General features: G+C 41.9%; 2 protein-coding genes across 5 annotated transcripts in view; one reads left to right on the plus strand and one right to left on the minus strand.

Annotated features, from left to right (window-relative positions):
* The window catches only part of PLAG1 (PLAG1 zinc finger), a 51243-nt gene extending 36238 nt beyond the window's left edge, over nucleotides 1-15005 (minus strand). The window contains exon 1 of one of the 4 annotated variants that reach the window (XM_080579403.1): nucleotides 14823-15005. The gene's annotated coding sequence lies outside the window, so the exon portion shown is untranslated. Of the gene's footprint in view, nucleotides 1-13877; nucleotides 14778-14822 lie in introns of those variants that run through there. The other 3 variants (XM_080579405.1, XM_080579404.1, XM_080579406.1) reach the window with 3 other exon arrangements.
* A 214-nt stretch (nucleotides 15006-15219) lies between these two features.
* On the plus strand, nucleotides 15220-19786 carry CHCHD7 (coiled-coil-helix-coiled-coil-helix domain containing 7). Its single transcript, XM_080579410.1, has 4 exons — nucleotides 15220-15361; nucleotides 17968-18041; nucleotides 18628-18726; nucleotides 19554-19786. The coding sequence occupies exons 2-4, from the start codon at nucleotides 17988-17990 to the stop codon at nucleotides 19653-19655; spliced, it is 255 nt and encodes an 84-aa protein (XP_080435536.1). The 5' UTR covers nucleotides 15220-15361; nucleotides 17968-17987; the 3' UTR covers nucleotides 19656-19786.
* Nucleotides 19787-23229: the final 3443 nt, after the last annotated feature.

Raw genomic sequence — 23229 nt, forward strand, 5'->3', positions numbered from 1 at the left:
AGTTGATGCTAAAAATAACTCTAAGGAGCTTCGCATTCATGTCTTCTTGATTTCTGTATCAATTTACTTGATTGCAACAGTCAAGTGTACGCCCTCTGGTCCTCAAGACTGAAATGAGTTCTTAGGAGGTTCAGTCTTTTCGAGGTGTTTGACAGGGTGACAGTTTTGCATTTACATCTGTAAATAATAGTTTAAACATTTGTGTGTGACTGTAAACACATATCTATAAAGGACAAAGCATTCACAAATGTTTAGTAACTTTCTTAAGAAAAGCAAGCATCTGAGTTAAAAAAAAAAAATTAGATTAGGGAAACTTGAAAAAAAATAAAAAAGAATACATATTCCACTAATCCATACTGGCATGCCAGGAAAACTTAAAGACAATTTGGAACGAACTTCACAAATTCTTACAATTAGGAAATACATGAGGAATAACATCATGAATAAGTCTTCAAATTAGCAAGTGACCAAGAAGTATACACTTTGCCAATTTCAGTTCAAATCAAAATACTTCATGATACAAGCATATTTTTAGTACTTTTACAAATAAATGATTTCTTTGGAATAAGATTCTTCACTCACTAACATTTTCATTTTTTTCCTGCAGTGTCAGAAACAGCCATTTCAAGATGACTTTCACGAATCTGCAAATTTAAAGGGACAATAGATATGCAACCTCACACAAAGTCGGTGCGTCAGAAAAAAAAAAAAGGACAAAATTCTTTTAAACAGGAATTTTGAAAAAGGCGTTTTTCTTCACTCTAAAGACTGCCTGAAACGACCACGGGGCTAACCTGATGACACATCTATTTACTATATTTTCTTATGCCCGTTATTCAGTTGTTGGCAGTAAGACAACTTTCATTTAGCAATAGCTTGGACCCCTCGTAAGGGAATGTGTACATAGTAGCTCTCTAATCTTGCTGCCCAGCTGCTAAGACAGTCACATGAGTCACTTGCTGCCTTTAGAGCAACACACACCACTTGCTGAATTTAGAGACAGTCTCTGTTTCTGCACTGGCCATACATGTAAACGGAGCAGTACCTATCCTAAACGCACACCAAAACGTCTAGGTGTTGTTTTTTCTTTTTTGTTTGTTTTGTTTATAAATGTGAAAGTGGTGAGCCAAAGAACAGTTTTTACTAATGCAGTTAACAACCCAGCTCCACAAAACGATTCGGGAGCTGTTTTTGCAGCAATCGTTTCCACACAAGTTAGGCTAACTCCAGGAATCGGTTCAAAGGTAGGCAACTTCATCTAATTGCTGAGCGAAAATACAGCCGTAGTGGAATGAGGGACTATCTGCCAGGACGATTAAGTATACAGCTGCGGAACAAAACGATTTACAACAATTCCTTCCTTATCAGTTTTTTAAACTGTGGCTGTTTGGAACACCATCTTATTCAGCAGTGTACTTAAAAACACTTTACAAAAAGACTGGCATAGCAACTTCCGCGCAGCACCATGAAACTCCTCGTCGAAAACATTAAAATCACCAAGATAATCTATACACGCTGCATAGGAAGTATTTTCACATACAAATAGCAGACAGCCTAACAACAAAGCACGGTTAGTTCTTTGGGCTGTCACTGCTTTCTCAGTGTAGGCCCTGTAATGTTCCGTTTACCCTGTACCACGTACTACCTTCCTTCCCATATTCTCCCCGTCTCTCACTCTGGCACTGCTGTTTGCAGGTGGCTGTGTACGAAGTGATCAGCAACACGAGGCATTAAGCTATGGCTGTACGTGGTCACAGACCACTTGTGTAACAAGCACAGAACCGTACTTCAAATTACAGAGCTGATCTCACCAAACGAGGACTCTCTTAAATTACATAAGATTACCCGCATCTCTGGTGCAAAAGACATTGGCCCTACTTGCAAAAGGTGTTTCAGTGTGCCTCAGGAAGCAGCACGTCAAACCCTACCTAACTCTATTAGTTTCAAGCATGGCCAAGTTCCGTCTCAAAACGTTCTTTATAGACATCTTGCCACTAGGAAATCACAGTAGGTAATGTCCCAGCTCACCAGTCAAGCAGCAGCACATTTTCAAGTTAAATACTCTAATCTGACAGATCACATCAAATCGAGCTGAATAACTAGCCAGAACAGAGTATCAAGTAGCAATAACTAAACATTTCTCTCATGTTGTACCATTCTGAATTAGCATTTGCAAAAAGAAAATGAAAATGATTATTGCTAAGCTGTTTCAGCAAATTTTGCACTGTAATTCATCTAAGTACAAGCAAATTCCTTGCCTTAATATCTAATAACTAAAAAAATCCCGGTCACTGATGCACACACAGTGGCAGTCAACCTACAGTAAAATTTCAGTCTCACACACGTATCTACTGTTCTTCCGAGTAACATCGAGCAGTTCTGAAGTGAAAAGATAAGACAGAACTTACTTTTCAGATGTACTTTGTGTGCTTTACAGACCTTTCTGCAAAGTCAGTATTGCTGTCTCCCACCTTTGTGTGTCTCTCTACACAGAGACAGTATAGAATTACAAAAACTGAATGAGGAAAATGCCACTTCAGGAAACAAAGTGTCAGAGGAACATGGAGCAAGATTAGCAACTGAAACAGGTAATTCCAATAAGTTTCCCAGTCTCCAATCCATCTAGCATAAATTCTCATCGGTCTTTAACTTCCATGTAATCAGTAAAGCATTCCTTCCGGGTATTTGGCTATCACAATCTAATATTCTACATTAAAACTAGGAATTGTTAATGCCCCTACACCGAGAAAAGGGGTTTGCATTCACCATTTTTAATCATCAATTTGTCTCAAATAGCCACAATGCTTTAAAACAGGCCAAAGAACACTGACATGTAAAACAATTATTGGAAAAAAAAGGCTGCAATTTGATAATGCATGCATTACACGTTCTATTAAAGAAGCCTCTCTCCTGAAGAATTTGAGTTTATGGGTGTATTTCTGTGATAACCTGAAACCTCTCAGACTGATCTAGTAAGAGACAGCTGCCTGGTATAAAAACATTCCCTACAGAATGATGTACGATGGCTTAGTGGATTAGCATGTTAAAAACATAATCTCTTTTAACATAACTATTTTTAAGCTGTTTAAAAAAAAATTAAAAAAAGTATAAAATATTAATTCTGTTTTCCAACAAACATAACTTTTGATCTGCTGAGTCAGAGGTGTTATGCATAATAATCACAGCAGGAGTACAAGGCTAGTTGTGTTTGCTTGGAAGAAAAAAGACAAGCACAATTCTGTGCAAATAATAATAATAAAATCACAGAGCAGAATTCAATTAAAAGCAAATATACCGGAGGGAAACAGTAATTCTGACAAAACAAAATATTTTTATTCCTAGGAACACTCCACAGTACTAGAAAGTGAAGTCTAAAGCCACAAAACATTTACATTCAAGTTTTGTAATACACACTCCCAACACTGGACTAAAATGCCAGGTGTTACCAAAGTCAGTACCATATCATTGTGCATCACATTTAATTCTGAACTCTAAGACACAAACCCAGTAAGCTCACTAACCTTAGAAAGCACATCATCATACCCTGTCTGAATGTAGTAGAAGAGCTCTGTACTTGTACAGCTCCCAGAAATAGTCGTGGCAGGGTTCTGAGTACCTCTGCCTATGTAGGTGTCTATCCTTTTTACCTCAAAAAAGGTTATGGATGTATACAACTTTCTTTCCATCAAGTTTTGTTGCAGAAAACTACACTTCTCTAAGTGAACATTATATATTATTTTTATTAATTTACTACTATAATACACATTTCCTTACCGAGGGTTTCAAACTATTGCTAAATGAATCCCAACATCTAAATGTTATTTCCTTGGTTGAAAAACCATCATCAGATTAGTATAGCAGTTATTTTTCTTTGCTTTCACGACAGTTCAATACTTCTCCAATATTTTTATTGAAAGGATTTTTGTCCTTTTCAAAGCACTCTAACTTCACGTGCGGTTACATTTAATTGACCTTTCAAGTCAACAGAGTTGTAAAAATTATCCCGAAGTGTCCAATTTTGATACTGCAAGAAAAAAAAAAAAAACTGAAAATGTTATTTAGTGAAGATCTTATTCCAGAGAATTCATTTATCTGTAAAAGCCAGAGTAAAGCAGTTCTCTGTTCATACTGCAGAAAGAGACCATTCCTTCACTGCAGGTCTGCTCCTCCCAAACTCAGGACATTGCAGTGCCATCATTAGGCAGTGTCCCCTGCTGAGAAGCACATGACTCCGCTGTTCTATAATGTACCCTGAATGACCACCAGTTGCTGAATGATGCTAAAAAAATACTGACTTTAACCTAGAAAACCCTGAACAGTTTGATACTTGGCAACCTAAAAGATCACCCCTTTTCGTGAAGGCCATCTGAAACTGTCTCAAATGAATGTTGTAATACGATAGAAAAAAAAGTTAAAAAGTGGGGAAATATCATTTGCTCCCCAAGAAGCGTTTCAGCTTCAGCATAAATCTCTTGCTCTGAGACAGGCTTATACAGACTATGCAGTTACTACTGTACTTCTACAAATGACATAGCTAGAATTTGACAGATGGAAATCTCAGATATTTGGAGATAATGAACTAGAGGCTGAATATCTTGGAGGTAGTAGTGAAGAAGTACTGTCAGCATTCAACTGGATTTTAAGCTTTGCCAGAAAAACCTGGGACATGCGTTTTTATGGACTTTTTGTTCAACTTCATTTGTTTTGATTTATAGCAAAGCACTGCTGAGGAGGCCAAGGAACCATGCAAATAAATGTGGTCAGAATCGGAAGGAAAAAAAGTCTCCCTCTTCCATCTTCAAGTTTCGTAGTTCAGAATTTGTCACTTAATAACTTTGCCAGCCACTGTAATGTACTTCTCAAAAAAGTATCAAGAAACAGACTTCTTAACTGAAGAATGTAACAGGTGAAGGAAAAAATAAGAACAAATTTCTGTCTCCACGGAACCAGTCTAAATACCCACAGCAAGGAGGCAGAATACCTGTTCTTATGTCCAGACTACATATTCTCTCAGATATACCCTCAACATAAAATCCTACCATGAATTTGTAAAGTTGTTAAATAACAGATAATCTCCATCCACTAGACCTCTTAAATCTCCTACAAAGGCCTAAGTTACAAGAAGTTTGGACTTACGCATGTACAGATGCCATTCAGAGCACTGTCAGCATCAGAAATGGACAATTTTATTCGTATTTGGGGAAGAAGAATTAATACATCAGTTAAGCCCCATCTTCTCCAAACTACAGGTCTTACTATCTCAATGAAACAAGTATGACTTAAATACTACTACACGTAACACTTACAGAGCACTTGCAACTTGGTAGCAAATTTCTGCCTGCCTTTACACTTTTTTCTTAAGCTATTTACATAAAACCTTTATGATAAAATCACCACCACCAAATATCAACTACTGCCTTCATGATGAAGGACAGAAGCTTAGCAGAAAAGGTTATTTTAGCTTCAAGCACAGTTTAACAACTAAAACTATAACAGGAATAGCCTCCAAGGTTTTTAGGACGTCCCCAAAGTCTTTGAGGGTTTGCTCAGAGAAAAGAGACTTTCTATGGCTTGATTCCTGATGAAAACATTGCCCACATTTGAAAAAAACATCACTGTACGCAAGTACTTATTAAAACAAAACCTTTAGGGTCCACCTAAGGAAGGACTGCGGAGTTCATCTCACGATAACAGAACGTATCACGAGTTTCAAGGTTGCAATGGGGCTGTGCAAGTGAAACCAGGAATTCTCAGGATCCATATCTAAAGAGACTGAGGGCCAGTGAGTGGTTTAAGTCATCAGAGCCCTTCCGTGACCACACCTCCCTTCTCACTCAAGGCTGGAGGAAAGATCTGGTCTCCTACATTCAGTGCTTTTATGAGGCTAACTACAGAAGAAATAGAAAATAACAACATATTCAACCTCCCCAGAGTGAAGCACCTTTCTGCCCCAATCAAATGGACCAGCGATCAATGCAGTTAAAAGCTTCTTAAATGCACTCTCCTTCCAGTACAAATACTTAAGTGTAATGAAGAGTATGAAGTTTGTTCTACATGAGGCACAGATAAAAACTGTACTAGAAACCAGAATTAATACTCAAGATGGACTTAACTTACTTGTTCTCAAATATTCTGAAGTGGCCAAGTTCTCAAAGGTAAAATAACGTTATACTACTGGGGATACCTCTAAAACCAGTATTTTTTTGAGGAAACCGATTCCACAGTTTACCATTTCTGAAAGCACAATCTAGATTTCTGTTTGCCCTCTGTGACTGATGCTAAGAGTGTGTTTGACGCTGTTCACCGCTTATTTGATCAGTGCTACAAGGCTGCAAAACCTGACATCTTTTCCTCATAGCTTAGTTTAACCTTCATCCGGTCTGGGGCTATTCCCACCACCCAAATACCACTATGACTACATTTTCCATGTTACTCTACACCCTGCTTTTTACACTTGTAGCATCACCAGCACAAGTCAGTTCCCAGCACTCCTCAGCACAATTTCTGCAGCACAAAAATGATCAGCATCAACCCTTAATGGGACACAGATTCAATCTGAGAGAATGAAAGAGATTAAAACAAGTTGAAGAAGTGCTGGGTTTTGAAACCAGAAGGAGAGGAAACACTTGTGTAGGTAAGACAAAACCTCTTTAAAAAATTACAACTGGGAAAACATTACAGTTTACAAGTAATGAGAAATTAAACTAGTTTGATATAAATATTTCATATACACTTTTTAAAGCAATTTCAACACATATTAAAACCAGCCTGAATAATTAGGATAATTAATATATTATGATTCTCAGTAACTTTTTAAGTAACAAATAATGTAACTGTTGTTTAGGAATAGAGCTGATTTCATTGTACTGGTATGCTTATAACCATACTTAAACACCATTTAAAATAGCATGTAGCAACACCATCCTTTGACATATGCAATAATATTTTTATTACTTTTTCTGAAACTGATTAAAATATAGCCATAAGCTATATGTTTGTGCTGGGGTATAATTAGAAGTGGTTTAGTCTAAACACAATCCCAGTATTCAAAAGAATTAAAGAAAACTGTCAAGTCACAGAGCAAAAAAAAAAGTCTGCAGATCCCCACTAACTGGCATCTATTGTGATCAGCTATGTCCAGGCTCTTCCCTAAGCTACGTGGTTGACAGTTTCTTAGTGTCCTAGATGAAACAAATTATGCTCGCATTGACCACAATAACTTCCAGAGAACAAAATAAGCTTGAACAATGCCTACGTTCCGCTTTTAAGCAAAGTACAGAACCCCACAAGAATTCTACATTGGTTTTATTTCAGTTGAATCCTCATTCTGCTTAAAGTACTTGCGAGGGCAAGAGCACCAGTAACTGATAACAGGTAGTTAACACCATAAATTTACACCTCTGTAGAGTATCATCCTATGAAAACATAAGGATAGCTGTAGGCAATTTCTACTTTTACATATTTATATTGTATCTATACCTCCACGTGATAAACACAGTATTCTTGTTCCGCCTCAAACGTAGGCAGCTGTACTAAATGCACAATTAGCATACATGAGAATTCCACACGTGACAGTAAGAGTTTGAAGAAACTTAACGTTTACAAACTTGTAAATGTTTTATTACTAACTATACAGGCTTGATTGAAATTTAATAGTAAGCTGCCAAAATTTTTCCTTCTGCCTTTTCTTTTTTGTAATAAGATCACTGGTTTCTTTTCAAAAATGTCTCTTTTCAAAAAAATTCCTATATTACAACTGATTCAAAAGACATGACATTCTTCCTAACCAGCCAGATGTTTCCTTCAAATATGTATATATATATGTAACGTTCGTGATAAATACATATACCACACAATAAACAGTTTTATTAGAAGTGACAAGCACTTGGTACAGTAAAATCTAATTTGCATACACAGGGTTTTTCTCCTGTTCAAACATTTAGTGTAATGAGATCTCATTAATTCAGAATCAGATGACTTGCAGGGCTTTTTAAAGTACTCATGCCCTGGTAAATCTGATACCCTGTAGTATACAAATACATACTCAATAAGTGAAGAGGGAAGATAAGCTTTCTGACTTTTTCCTTGCTGTCTGATTACTTGGCAATTCACAGTGAATGTGCACAAGACAAAAACCAACCCTCTACATCTCATTTCATGAGGAATACTTTAGATTTGGCAGTCTCAGAAGTGTAATGTGACCACGACCATAAACAGAAGCTTTCAGGGTGAAAGTCAGCAATACACAGTGCTGGGCTACCAGGTAAATTACCTGTACGATGCGAGTAAGGTACACTCTCTGTGCAAGCTGCACAGCTAAATGGCATGAAATAAAAATATTCTTTACAGAAGTATGGAGGAGATTATTATAAGTTACGTTAACTTTGGTAAAAAAACAACTTTGACAAATAATTCCCTTTAAACACCTTCTAATCTGATTTCTAGGGATATTCTCCTCTGAGAGGGGAATTTAGCACATTAAGTGCAAAAGAAGCTTATAGCAATAGAGTTTACTGTAACAGACACTTTTTTTCATTTTTCCAAGTTTCATTACATAATTATTTCTTAATTGCATTTGATGGCAATTCCAGATTTTTCTTTCCTGATTCCCACTTGACTTCTCAAAACTGATTTGAGCTGTTTCACTCTGGAGTTTTGAGTTACTGTTCTGTGCATTATAGCCACACTTGTCTACATTGATTTGTTTTATCTGTCTCATTTTTTGGTTTTATACTAGTTCGGTCCTGGATTTTTTAACTTTATTTTTCCATTTTCTTTCCTTTAAACAAATAAAATAAAATTATGCACATCAGGGCGCATTCTACTCTCTTCATGCCCTTGCAAGTCTATCAGAACTGTCAGGGTTGGGCATGTGTAAATTTGTCCATCATTTTGGCCATGCATTTGGATGTATTTGACAAGGTACCTACACTCTGAACAGACAGGGGGGTAGAAAAAGAACAGAATTTATTACAAAGAAGGCTATAATATAAATCAATTTATTCCTTCGACATAAGAATAACTGCATAAGCTTTCCCACTCTTAACTGTCAGCTATGTACATATGCTGTCATCCCAAATCACTGCTATGCACTGTGGTTAACTTTAATGCCATGATCCTACAATAACTGTTTACAAGACACGCAGGGTCCATTTAAATACTAACAATTTTTATATATTCTATGAGAAGGCCCCATCATTTATAACTACTTTTAAAAGCACGTAATATCTCATTAATTTTTTTAAAAATATAATTCTCTTAATTTCTGCTAATTCAGCCCTGAGATGAGACAATAACAAGTGAACAGTGATACTGAAGTAGACAAGAAATACTTTAACAAGCCTGTCTAAATAAAACTCAGCTTGCAGTAATGGTGATCAGCTTTATTCAACATTAGGTTTTCATAACCTGCATACGATTAGAATTTTTCACATTTCATGTTTGGTGGACAACTTTTCACTGAAAATTCATTAGTATTGCAGTCTGCTCAATTTCAGGCAACAGGCCACTATGTTCCTTGAAAAATTAAAAATAAAATATAGGCATCTGCATAAGCAATTCTACTGAGAGCTAATCAATACATTTTACATTCCAGTTACAAGTTTGTATAATTTAAAAAAATCAATATAAATTTAATTAAATTCTAGATGTGATTTTTTGATTAGCAAGAAAGACACACAATTCCTTACGATCAAAATGCCCAGAAAAAAATTTAAAAAAAGTCCCTGATACTTCAGAAACTTAAACATTTTACATTTGGTCAATACAAAATGTTACTGTGCTCTCCTACTTGAATTATTTTTAAATAGTTTTTCAAGGCTACCTAAACATTTGGTAATTGGATAAAGATGCTCAACAGTTCAGTGGATAGATGCTGCACCTTTCTTTCAAAAGCACTGCAAGCTAAATCCTCCCTAGCTGCAGATATTTGGAGTACCTCTCCTTGAAAGCAAGTGCTCTGTCACTTCGGTGGAGGTGGCTGCTAGCTCCTTTTAACTCTACATTGCCTTTGAGAATGGCCTCAGTGCTGCAACATACTTCACATTTTCCAGAATATTTTCCCTTGGTAAACAGATAAACTTGTTCAAGAACCTCCCCAAAGGTATTTGCCTGCTCACAAAAACTAGTTTTAAATACATAAGAGGTTACAGACACAAAATGTAAAAACTTTGTTTTAGCCTCTGAAACAAAACCTCCCTTTTAACAAAACAACCTTAAACAGTTACAAACAGTGGTTTATTTAGTGCATGAGTAGTGCCCTCTTTAACCCATTAATTTTAAAACATATGCACTGCCCTGAAAGGAGGAGACTTAAGGGCACCATTTTGACTGACTAACTGCAGAGATGGACGACCATTAGAAGTGGCTGCGCTTTGGATGCGGTGGCTTTTTGAATTTCAGAAACTCCTGCAAAGTTTCTTAATTTAAATCTCAAAGTTCTACATTGGAAAAGTCATTTTTCAGGCTTACTAAGTAAAATGTACACACCAAGAAACACACTTGAACTAAGCATTCAAGAATAGTTTAATGCAGGTCAATTTAAATTCCTCTATTTGCTGTACTGTTGTAGAATACTGCAATTATTAACTTTTAAACATTATTGAATAGGATTGAGAAATATCTTAAAAGCATTTTAATACATTTAGAACTCCCCAGTTCACCTACAAGAACTAGGGTAACTTTACCAACAACAGCCCATAGTATTTGTTTCTTCAGGTGTTTTAATTTTAGAAAATATTGAAATATTTTACTGAATCATGTACAGAACCAAAACAACATATAATAGAGAAGATTATCTTAACTCTTAGAAGTAAGGAAGCTTTGACTGTTACTTCTATTTTTATTAAACACCACATCATCCCTGTAAGAAGAATTCAGTTTTCTTCAAAAAAAGAATAATTAAGTTTGTAAAAAACAATCCTAAACAACATTTAGCTTCTGCTATTATCATCATCATCTGGATTATACTTTAAAATTAAGCCCATTTAGAAGAGTATCAAGCACTGTGAGAACACCCTTCCCTCCTTCCTCCTCCCTATGTCCTGAGTGTTGCACTGTGGTTGGACATACTGGATTTACTTTGTAATGCATAGCTGTAAGTCAAGAGAGAGACTCCACAACATGTGTGTCTTTCATATTGCTATGATCAGTGCCTACACCTTTTTTCAGTACTGCTAAATTAAGGATTTAGAAGCTCTTAAGCGGGTATAAAGGTTGCAACATATTAAATATTTTGTACTGATTGTCACAGATGCAGTATTTGAAGAGTTCTTACACACTGTTCTCGGCACCATTAACTAGTTTAATACAGTCAGTTCTGTAAATCTACCCATCTACCTACCTACCCTGGTACACTAAGGAAAAAAAAAAAAAAAAAAGAAACCACACAACAGATGATGTACTGTTATTAATTTATCAACTTTCTATAAATTTTAGGATAATGTTCCTTCACTCAATAAAAAGAAGAGACCAGTGTAAGAAATATTTGGAAAGGAACTTTGAAGTAAGAATCCTCACTAACTATAAAAAAGATCTCCAAACCATGAAAGACAGCTCTGGAAAAATGTTCAATTTCATTTCTTTATACAAACTGATTAATCTTTCTTCCTTAATGAACTTCTTTTCTAGCCTAAGAGTAGCTGATCTGATTTAATTTTCACAAATGTGACTCAGTGGAAAACTTTGAGATTTCTTCCAAAATCTCTAACCACAAGACTATCCTAGTCAACAACTACTGTACTACAGCTTCTTTGGCCACACTTGCAGAAAAGGTAGAGATCATTTGTGAACAGACACTGTTAAACACCGAGAGCTACCACAACTGATACTCAAATTCCAGAAGTTCAAAGAAAGCACTTGCTGGAGTAGCCTCCCTGCAAGTTTAGCACTCCCTCTTCCCTCTCTAGAACCCCCTACCTGCCTTCAGCTTTTCATCTAGAAGCAAACACCAAGACTGCAAAAACAAAGGGTGTGTAAGGGAAGCACTGAAACTCCTCATAAAGCTATCAAATTGCCAAGTTAAGAGGCGATGTTAATTTTTTAATAGGATATTTTACTGAAAATTAAAATCCATAGGAGGTAATTTGAACAAGCAAAGCATTTCACATCATTACAGTTCAATACTTCCAAGTTAAAAATTCAGCAAAAAACTGTACCAGCCAAAACCCATGCTAAAAGCACGCATGCACACACACATGCACACGCATACCATGAAACCAGACCTCGGTTAGGATGATTTTTCTCTTTTTTAAACAAAGCCAGAGGCAATTCTTCCAAGTGATGCTATAATTACGCAGGTAAGGTGTACTTGTAAAAAGCCCCCAGTTTGGCCAACTAAAACTTACAGTTATTTTCACTATTTTTGAAACCTTTTGGAACTGTTCAGAAGAATTAGGTGTAGAACAAGCTCTCCAACGCTTTTCAACAAACTCAGGTGTCCCCAGCAAAACTGCATTTATTTAAAGTAGAAATAATGCACTCCACAACTTTTACAAAATGCCTGTGAAATCGCACTGTACACATAGGTCTCCTCCCAGGGAAGTCACAGCCAGCAGAACAGCACTAGGGTTTAACATAACAACCTGAGACCATTTCATTTCTGCAACACCCTTTCCAAAAAAACGCTCTCCAAAACACAGCATTTTAATCAACACACCAAGAAAACTCCCCTGAAGACTCGCTACGCACAAAAGAATTGCTGCGATCCGAACGAATCTGCACGTTTCCCCCAGTTATCTATGATTAATTTCTCAGACCAGGGCTGATTTGAGACCTTTCCATTAAAAAAAAACCACAACAACGAACCACCCCTCTGCTAGAGGCAGAGGTACTGCAGAGGTGATGATAACCATAGGAAAAGAGAAGCTGTCTCTTTAAAATGCCCTGATCCCACGTGGAACCAACATCAGCAGCACTTTCGCATTAACTTCAATGTGAGGCAAGATGAGGCATCATTATTTTATATAAATAAAACGAGGAGGCTGCGGAATACATTCTTTGTAGGACACAAGCAGGTGAACTGGACATGCCAGGGAAATCAGCAGCCACCCGCAGAAGAGGTGCCCTGCCTCTGAGCACTCTGAGCTCTCCCTATGGAGCATTACCTCAACCCCATACTACTCTGAAGAATCCAGTTTAAAGAGAGGAGGGAGCCACCACGAAAACTGGAAATTCAAAGGCAACGAAAATGCACTTTATAAACCGGAAAGGTTTACTCTTTGCCTCACACATCCTAATTAGATCAGGAAAGTGACACTACAAAGGCTTTACATTCCGGTCCGAAAAAAAAAAAAAAAAAAAAGGAAAAGGGAAAAAAAAAAAAAAGAAAAAGACAGAGGAAAAGAAAGGAGCCCCCATCTCCAAAACTCCCCCAAACACACAAAAAGCATTAAAAAAGGAAGTTATAAAGCAGCATATAGAGCATTTATCTTATCTAGGATCACTGCACATTACCCCAAAGTTATGCACTTTCTGCACTATCATCTCCCCCTACCTCTCTCTCCTGAAAGGGATTTTCACGTTTTCTCATTGTCGGTGGCGAGTTATAAGAGGCTTTTGCCTTCCCAAAGAATTCATCAACAAAAAAAAAATAATAAATATTAACTCCTTGCTCCCTGAAACCTTAAAACGGTCTCGGGAAGGCAGGGGTTTTATTCTGTTCCCTTGAGGAAGAAAAGGGGGAGCAGCCCCGATTTTTAGGTATTTTTTGGCATTTTTTTCTGATTTTTATTTTGTTATATGCCTCAGTTCTCCCTCCATTTTGGTTGTTTATGATACTGACAACAAGCTGTCCCTGCTCTCTCTCTCTCTCTCTCCGGATCTCTCCTGCTTTCAGTTAGCAAACCCCCCTCCCCAATGCAACGCGACTCAGCACTTACTTGGGTTCACACTTTTCTCTAAACACACACCGATGGGGAAGGGGAAGGCTTCTGGGCCACTCGGAGGGGGAGAGCAGGCAAATTCGTTTCTTTATTACGAAAAAAAAAACTTTTGTCCAAAAAACGACGGGGAAGGGGGGTCGAGCGCCCCAAAGTCCCTCCGGATCCCCCCCAAAGCCGCGGCCGCCGGGTCCGGGGGACACCCTCCGGGTAGCCGGGTCCGCGGGGGAAATTTCTGTGCGAAATTCGGCCGGTTTGAGGCGGGGGGCGAATTTATATTAATTTTTTCCCTCATTTTTCGGCACCGCGGGCTCTTAATGTCTTCCGCTCCCTCTTCGCCGCTGTCACTGCCTTCGCGGCACAGGCTCCGGAGAGCCCGGGAGGGGAAGGGGGGCGGCCGCGCAGCTCCTGCCCCTGTCCCCCCCCTGCCCCTGCCCCCGGCCCCGGCCCCGGGGGTCGGCGGCGGGCACCCCGCGCCCTCCTCGCCCGTCCCCCGGGCAGCCCGCCGCCTCGCCCCGCTCCCTCGCCGAGCACCAGAGCGCCGCGGGGAGGGAGGGAGGGGAGGGAGGGGAGGAGTGGAGGAAAAAAGTCCGGAGAGAGGTTTTCGCTGAAAATCATCTCTTTCTCCCGGCCCGGGGAGGAGGCAGGGAAGGAGGGAGGGAGGCAGGGAGGGAAGGAGGGAGGGAGAGAGGGGGGCAGCGCTCGCCTCCCCTGCCCCTGCTCCCCGCTCCGCCGGGGGGGTCCGGCGCGGGCCGCCGGGGGCTGCGGGGGCCGGGGGGCGCGGGATGGAAGGGAGGGATGGGCAGCACCAACTTTTCCTCGCCGCTCGCCGCTCCTCTCTCCTCTCCCCCCCTCCCGCTCCTCCTCCCCCTTCATAATTTAAATAACCCTGATATTTCCCTGCTAAACCCCGGCGCCTGCCCCCCAAACCCGCAGCAGACTCACCGCGGGAGCCTCAGCATCCCCTCTGCGCCCCGTTTCCACCCTTTACAGTGTTCTCCGATTTTTCTGAAATTTTTTCCCCATATTTCGGGCTGGACGCGGCGGGCCTGGAAATTGTTTGCTTTCCCGTCCTTCCAGCAGCCATTGTAGTGTATGCGCTGCGGTGCAGCCCAGCCTGCCGCACACGCCGCGCCCACACCGCCCGCCGCCCACACGCACCGCGGGTTGGACGCCTCCCCCCGTCACTCAGCGCCGCGGCCGCGCCCCGCCGCCGGCGCCTGCGGCCCGCGCCGCCCGCCCCGTTGGTGGAAGGAGGCGCCGCTCAAGGCCGGGGCGGGCCCGCCGCCGCCGCCATTGGCCGCCCGGCCCTGCCGCTCAGCGCCGCCGGGGCGTGGGCGGCGGCGGCGCTGGGCCGGGGGGAGCCGCGAGGCCGGGAGCGGGGTAGGCTGCGCCCGTACTTAAGCGGGCTGCCCGAGCCGCTGACGTCTTTCGAATTGGAGACGGGGCTGCCCCCCTCCCGCCGCGGGCTCCCGCGGAGCGAGGTGAGTGCCGAGCCGCGCTCCTGCGCCGCGTCCTGCCCCCCGTTCCTTCCCTTCCCTGCCCTCCCTTCTCCCCGTGCCGGGCGGCGGCGGCGGCAGGTGGGGCTGAGGGGAGCCCGCGCGCCCGGCCGTTGGGCGCCCGCGGCCGTTGGGCGCCGGCCGTTAGCCGCGCGGGGCGGGGGGGGGGGGGGCTCCCCCTCAGCGCCTGAGGGGGGACGGGGCGCCGCTGCCCCCCGCGCCCGGCCCGCCGGCGGGGCCCGTGTGGGGTACCCGCTCCCGCCCCCCTCGTCTCGGCCCCGTGCGGCAGCCGGGAGAGCCGGGGGGGGGGGGCGGGGGGGTTCGTACGGGCCGCGCTGCGGGGTTCGGGGTTTAATAAAGCGGTCCGCGGCGCGGTCAGCGACCCTGTGTGTCCGTGCGTTATTAAAAAAAAAAGCTACCGACTGAACGCGCACACGCACAATAAGTCACTTTTCGGCTGGGGGAGCCCATGGAAATAAAAAAAAATAAATATCCCGGTGGTTTACGAACTGAAAAAGCCCCGGGGGAAAGAAGTGCAAGCAGCAAACGTATCTCTCCGCCGCACGGTTTCTAACCGCTAATGTGCTAAAGCGTAATTAGGGGCTGCGGCACCGGAGGAACCCCTGGTTGTGGCTGGGCTCGGACCTGCGGGCCGAAAGCAGGCGCGCGGCTCCGGGTGCAAACCGGGGGGACGGACTGCTTCCTGCCAACCTGCCGGCCCGGTCAGCCGGCCGCGCTCGCGGGGACCGCCTGCCCTCCCTAGCTGATACAGCCTCACGCCCTGAAGTGCTGGGGAGAGAGGGGCTGTCAGCCCTGTGTGCAGTCATGGGCTTTTCCAGGCGTTGTTTGTCCGCTCACGGCTGGGCAGCTCTGTGGGAGCCTGAGCTGCCTGCTCGAGAAGTCCGTGTGTGTGACGTGCGGTGTGCATCGCTTCTCAGTCTGGGGGTGTCTGTGGGCTCCGGCAGCGCGGTCAGACTGAAAATGTTAACGGCCGTTTGTATAATGAACAGCGATGGTGGTGTGCCCTGTGATGACTGTTGTTTCAAGAGGGGAAATCTGAAGTCAGGCTGATACCGTACGCCTTAAGACACGCTTGCTTTTGTAGTACTTACACTTCTATTACCAATGTAACACAGCGTTGTGACTTAGACACATGCAAACATCTGAAAACTTTCACCGTAGTACTGACTTGGGTGAAGTATCGTGGTGTGCTTCTCTTCTACTCTTCCTCCTCCCTCTCGAAGACTGGGATTTTGCTATTGTTCTGCATGCATGCGTTTCCATTTTAGTTAGAAGTTCCTGATCAGAATCCTCTTGCACCCACAAAATAGCAAACAAGCCTAGCCTATAAACTTAACTTGACCAGCGGATAGTTCTCTAAGGAAAGCAGAAGGCTTTCCTGATGCTGTTTTTTAAAAGGCCCATTTGCAGAGAGTTGTCATGTGGCATGTAGAAAATAACCCAAGCGCCTGGTGAATATAGTTTCACAAGAGGTGTGACATCTAAGGCTTATTTACTTGAAATAGCTTACTCTTAGCCAAGGACAAACCTTCATTTAAAATACCCTGTGTGCTACTGAGAGCAATATTTGACTTTTTGGTAGCTGATACCAAGCCAAACTGGCTTTTTTACTGCAGACCTGCAGTTATCAGTTTCCAGTGTGAACAGTAAGAGGTTTAAGTTCAGACTTAGCAGCAGTATCTTTAGGCAAAATAAACCAAGGTCAAGTGAGGATGCTGTTCCAAAGTCTCTTTAAGAAACTGTACTTTTCTGCAAAGATTTCTCCTTCGGTCCTGCATTTCCGCTTCCATTGTCATAAATAGTCATCCGGTCAAGGTTAATTCATATTTTTGGCTAGAACTCTTCTGTTTTGAAGAAAAACCCGAATGACCACATCAGTGCCGGAGGCGATGTATGGGAAGCAGTAAATGGGGTGAGGGTCTGCTACTCTTCTCAATATCCTCATCATGGATAAGTGTAGATTATTGGCATTGAAGTCTCTCAAGCTTATAGTTCTTAGAGCCAGTGTCAAACTAGATGAAAAATGTGACAGAAGCTGTCACGCACGGTATAAGGGGGTCTGGTCTCCTTGTGGTGAAACATTTCTGTTTTGTTAAATGTCTGATACAGCAACGCAGCAGAAGGCTGGGCGATTCTGTAGACCTGGGCACAGGTGATGTGATCCACCTAAGGAGGCAGCACAAATCTGAGAAGGCTTATTAGTGCTTTGTTCGCTCTCTCTGTTAACTGAAGTATCTAAAGCGCGTTGGTTGTGAACAGTTTCTATGTAGCTGTTTCTCCCAGATGTGGTTGCTTCCTCAGCAATTCTTCACCAGCTGAGATACTGGTGTAAGTCACCCCAGTGGCTCCATTTTCTGTAGGAACTTATCCAAGAATAAGGAGACCTGATGATAAGCCAAGCTTGCCTGAGCTGTCTTGCTGCTAGTGCTTTTAAAATTTTGGACAAAACAAAAAAACACAAAACTGCTCTGTGTGCGTTATTAAAGTCCTTCATTAGATGCTGAAGTTCAAACCTAGTACTTGGTTACTATTAAAAGCAGATGCTTAACCTGTTTCTTTTCTGTTTCTAGCCAGGGTCCGAGTGCCTATAATGTCCAGGCATGCACAACAGCTTAGAGACCATGACAGAAATCCTTGCATAGCGGTAAGATAATCAAATTGGGATTTCTGTTTCTATGCTTCTAGGTTAAAATGCAAAAATAATTCCTCTAGAAATTGCATTATGGATAACACTCATGCATTGTCATTTTGCATTACAAGTTCCTTAGAGTCTGAAGATGGGAAAAGCTGAAAATCACGTATTAGAGTATATGTGAAATAGCAACCTGTAATTCCATATGAATGGGAGCAATACAACTGATAGTAACTGCTTTGTTTTTCTGTCCTTAAAATCAGAGCCTGAAATCCTGGTTTGGCAAGCCCAATGTATGTGTTGTTGTTTTTTTTAAATAGCCCTTTGTGTGTTATACCACGAATCTTTGTAAACAATTATTTTGTGGAATATATCCTTTCTATTTGAAGAGTATAATGTTTGTTACAATTTCCAAATGAAGTCATTGCTTGGGGATTACTGATTATCTGCTGGGATAGATGTTCCTTTGCTCCCTTTGATGCTATGCTCATCTGAGGAACTGCCTCCTATCTTCATAGATATTCTGGGACTTGTTAGAACATTTAGACACTTATACAGTGACTTCACTCAGCTCTGAAGTTTGTTTTTCCTATTAAAGGAAACAGATGCCTCTAGAAAATGTATGGATGACAACAACTATAAAAAGGATATGTGTACTGATTATTTTTTGAAGTACAAAAACTGCAGAAAATTCTGGGTAAGCAGGTTTTTGTAAGCATCACGGATTCTGTAAATTTTATTCCACACCTTGCTTTAAGTGTGTTACTTGTGATACAGTGCTTTCTGAACTCTTTGGACTTAGCTAGTGCTGACTACTGCTGCTGTTCCTACGGTGACTTACAGACATTGGTAGAATTCCTAGGTAGTCTCAGTATGTGTTGCTGGACGACTTAAGGAGATGCACATCAAAATACTTCACTTTGTTTTCCAAAGTTTACCCTCTTAAATTGTGAGTCAGTGTTCTTGTGGTATGTTTCTCTCTAAATTAGTCAGATATTTCTGGCAATAAGTTCTGTTTTGCAACGTGTGTAAGGCTTGTGTTCTGAGATGTAAGACAAGTTCATCTATTTTTCTGTTCTTATGGGTCATATTCACTTTAACCTAAGATAAAGCTCAGGAAGAGTTTATTTGGTGGTTATTTCTTCTTTCTGTATTGTGGCAGGAAAGTATCATTGGGAACTGTGTGCAGTTAAACTGTTCTCTATTGTCATTCCTCATGCTATTGTAATAGTCTTTTAGCTTATGCCTTTAAGTACTTGTGTAAGCCACCAAAAGCCTGTTTACAGACAATTGCACGTTAGTCTGATGTAGTGTCATGGGAATACTGTAATCTGAAGCAGCAGGGTGAACTATCAGGTAGCTTCGGTTAAATACTAGCACATCTATTTGTCAGCTAATCAGATCTAGAATATCTGGCTCCTCATATATAAAGAGCACTTGTGTTGAAGAATCTCATTCAGTAAGAGCTCAGAGGCAGAGACTTCTGAGAAATGTGTTCTCATGCTTGCTTTCTTCTATTTTCAGCATGACATAATGATGCAGAGGAAGAGAAATGGTGTGAAACCAGAGATGCCCTCAGCAGAAGAGAGAAGGAAAATCTTGGAATCGATAGAGAAGCCGTACTGACTACAAACTTGCACTGTTTTACTGTTCTCACTGTACACATGGAGACTGGTCAGCAGCGAGTTGGCCTGTTATAAAGCAGACTTCACTGTTGCCATATCTTGGATTAAAATCAGCTCCTAAATTTTGAAATGCGTGAGCTTTCTGGCATAGGACTGGTTCTGTGTTCATACTGTTATTCCTCATGGGATCTTGGCCTCTCACTGGAAGATGTGGGTACCAACACAATTTGTCTAGGCACCTCGGAAGCAGAAACTAACTTGCTGTGAAATGCTAAATATTAAACCAGTGGGACTCCCAAACAGTCTGTTTGAAGGGAGGAGGGCGGGAGGGGGAAGGTACAACGTAGTTCCAAGGGTGGGGGTGGCCTAGAAAGATCAGTATGAGCAACATTTCTTGTATCCAGCTGTTCTGATTAATATTCTGAATTTATCACGTGTGGCCCCATCACTGTTCTCACACGAGTTGTATTCCGTGTCCCTAGTTTAAATACGACTGTTCATCAACTAAAATCCCAAATCCAACAAGCTGTCATTAGGCTTGCAACTGCACTCCTCAGTGAAATTGGAAGGTTGCTATACATCAGCTGTGCAAGCTTCGCTCACTACGAGGTTAGAGAAGTTGGTGAAGATGGATGTGAACTCTCGGGTCTGAACCGAGTAGTGCCTTCTACTGATAGTAAACAGATACTGGGGGGGCTGTGTTAGGGGTGGGACTTGTAGGCATGTAAACATGCACTTGGAGTGACATAGCAGGTTTAACTATAGTACATCTAAGACTCTGGACAGCTGAAGCTCTGCGTTTGGAAATGCTTACTCATACGAGACTACAAAGCTCAGTCTCCTCAGGCACTCTAGTCTTAAGACCGATTCCTTATCTACACTGGATAGCTCGGTTGCTGCCTGCGAACAGTTGTTTTCTCTACCTTGAGTACTTCTTGGTGTCCTGGCTTAAAAAAATCACACCCTGTGGTAAAACAGGAAAAAAGCCACTGTCATGAGCTCAAGTTCCATGTGAAAACCTTTAAGACTTGCTGCGATTAAGTTGGCAGAACTCTGGCTGACCTCCTGGAGGATGGTGTAAAAGTGTTGTCTCTATTTAGACTGTTTTGGAAAGACTTCATGGCTTCCTGTTTCTCCTTCTGTCTGGCTTGTCTCATCTCTTTCCACTGGAGGCCTATTTCTATGCTTAGTGGGATTTTATGCTGTTTTCACCTTCCCTCTTGTCATTTGACCTGACTAGTAACTAATAGAGATCTGCTTTTCCTCTCTTTCTTTCTGGCTGCTCTCCTTTTACACCTGAGTGTTGAAGTGGATCGATCGTGCCATTTCTGTTACTGGAAAGTGTGTGTAACTCTATGCCTTCTGAGTGCACGGTGCTCTGAGCATAGCTGTCCAGCCTCCAAACCATGTCACAAGTTTTCTAGTGAGTTCCTGGCAAGGGAAATAGACCTTCAATAAAGATCATGAGATTCTTTATTTTGAAATGTTTTCTCTCTACTTAACATTTAAACTTTGCTGTCGCTGTTCGTTGTGGTTTTTGTTTGGAGCAGAGGTGAAACTTTCAGAGCAGACCCAAAGGCTCTACCTTGCCCACCACTTCTAAATTTGTTCAATATCCTCTTATTTACCAGGTTTTTCTTCTGAATTGGCACCGATTCTTCCTTTTACTGGTTTGAGCATTTTGGCCTATGTTCCAGTTCCAGCTTTTTTCTAGTAGCTCCATTCTTTCTCTGCCCTAATGTAGTCCTGCAATGGCTTTCTAGTACAGATTTACTTCGTGAGGATCCTGTGCTCTCCTGAAAGGAGGATCTCTTGCTTTCATTAGTCAAGCTTAACAGCGGTACTTCCTCACGGGCCATGCCTCTCGTTAACCTTCCTGTTCATCTGCGGTTTTGGAGGAGCTGGCTGTCCGCTTCTCCTTAGGGTTGTGTCTCTCCGGACTCTTCCAGCATTGCTGCTGTGCTCATCTAAGGGCACCTTCTCTCCCACGTGGCGCAGGCTCGTCATTTGGCACCTCAGCTGCATCTTTGGGCATGGTCTCTTTGCTCCTATGGCTTTAGTTGCTATTCTAGTGCTTGCTGTTTTCCTGTTGCTGCACTCAAGTTTGGAGATTATGCTTAAATCTGCTGTATGCTTTAATTCTTTGCAACAAATCAGCATTTCCTCTTTGGGATTATGCTTTTTTGGGCTGATGCTTTTCTGCATGAGCTCAAGTCTCTCGAAACCATCTCGTTTATTCTAGGTTCTTCCTTTCAGATTTTTGACTGTAGAAATGCCTCTTCTAGTTCGTGCATTTACTTTTTTTCTTTTCCTGCTAATATTTGCTTGGAGAGTTTCCACTGTTTGTTTTCCCTTGGAAGATGATTGACTTACAGTATAACAGACACCCTGCACAGCTTTGTGTCTTTACAAAGAACTAGGACTGGACTTCAGAAAGCCAGAAGAGGAGATGCATTCCCTGCTGGAAGCATTTCGCAGTGCAGAACTGGGATTGTAGGGCAGGCTAAGGCGCATATAATACAAGGACAGTTTTCTAACATTAGACCGTCTGATCATCCGTGGACACTCATGGTAAGCTCCTGGGAGTTAGGGCAAACCTGATTTTAATGAAGATCTGAGGGCAATGTAAGCAGTGACCTTGTGCGTTTCATTCAGGTAATCAGTCGTGTTTTTCTTCCATTCACTGGAGGTTGCTGCTCCTACTTCTGAAGCTGAAAGATGATAAATTAATAGCCAAAACAGGCTCTTATGTATGAAATGGTTGATTTGTTTTCATTATTGTTTTGTCGTGTGTTTAACTGTCTTTGGTTGTGAGCCAAAGATAGCAGTCTTTTCCTCATATCTGGGTTTATATTCCTCACTTCACTGAGACACTGAGGTAAGCTGTGGACTGCCAGTCTTACTGGGCAGAAGTAAACTGGGCTGGGCTCGTCGTCTCACTAAAGCGAACACGTTCCTGTGCACTAACCTGGGAACACATCATGAAGGACCAACGCGGTTCTCTCAGAAGAAGGGAAAATACCTCCTGTGGGTTTTGTTTAGCAGCGTTAATTCTTAATTTTGTTTGTAGTACAAGGGCCAAATCTGGACAGTGGTGGTAGGATGTTTCATTTTTTGTTTGACAGCTGGATGGTGCTGTTGCACAACCGAGACTATATGAAAACAAAATCACTACACCTACTGCTGGCTCTTTCTAGCTTTTTTAGCCTCTTCCCACGGAGATTAAAAAAAAAAAATATGCAGGAGGAAGGGAGCCTTGGTGTTGTTTCCACGGTATAAACAGAAGGGAGGCTGGAGTCTCAGCTGCTGGAGATCAGGGTTTATGTGCAGCCTGAGAAGTCTTGGAGTCTGGTCCTCAAAAGAGTATTTTTTCCACTGTGGCCATTTGATCAGAGCTGAGCACTGAGCCAGCAGCAGCTGCAGGCTCTCTGCCAGGCCCAGGTAAACATCCAGACTCGCATCTGTGTGTTTTACCAGCTTGTATTTCCCATTATTCTTCAGCACAAGACTCACACGTTTGGCCCCAGAGCTTTCTGCTGCCGTGGTTGGTATGAGTTTGTGCTCCTGGAGGTGTT

Source organism: Anser brachyrhynchus (assembly GCF_964034855.1).
Source record: "Anser brachyrhynchus genome assembly, chromosome: 2".
Lineage (NCBI taxonomy): Eukaryota > Metazoa > Chordata > Aves > Anseriformes > Anatidae > Anser > Anser brachyrhynchus.

Excerpts from the sequence above, each read along its gene's own strand:
- CHCHD7 (XM_080579410.1), top strand. The coding sequence starts at position 17,988 with ATGTCCAGGCATGCACAACAGCTTAGAGACCATGACAGAAATCCTTGC. Across the intron at positions 18,042-18,627 it reads ACAGAAATCCTTGCATAGCG|GAAACAGATGCCTCTAGAAA; the intron begins GTAAGATAATCA and ends TTCCTATTAAAG. Across the intron at positions 18,727-19,553 it reads AAAACTGCAGAAAATTCTGG|CATGACATAATGATGCAGAG; the intron begins GTAAGCAGGTTT and ends TTCTATTTTCAG.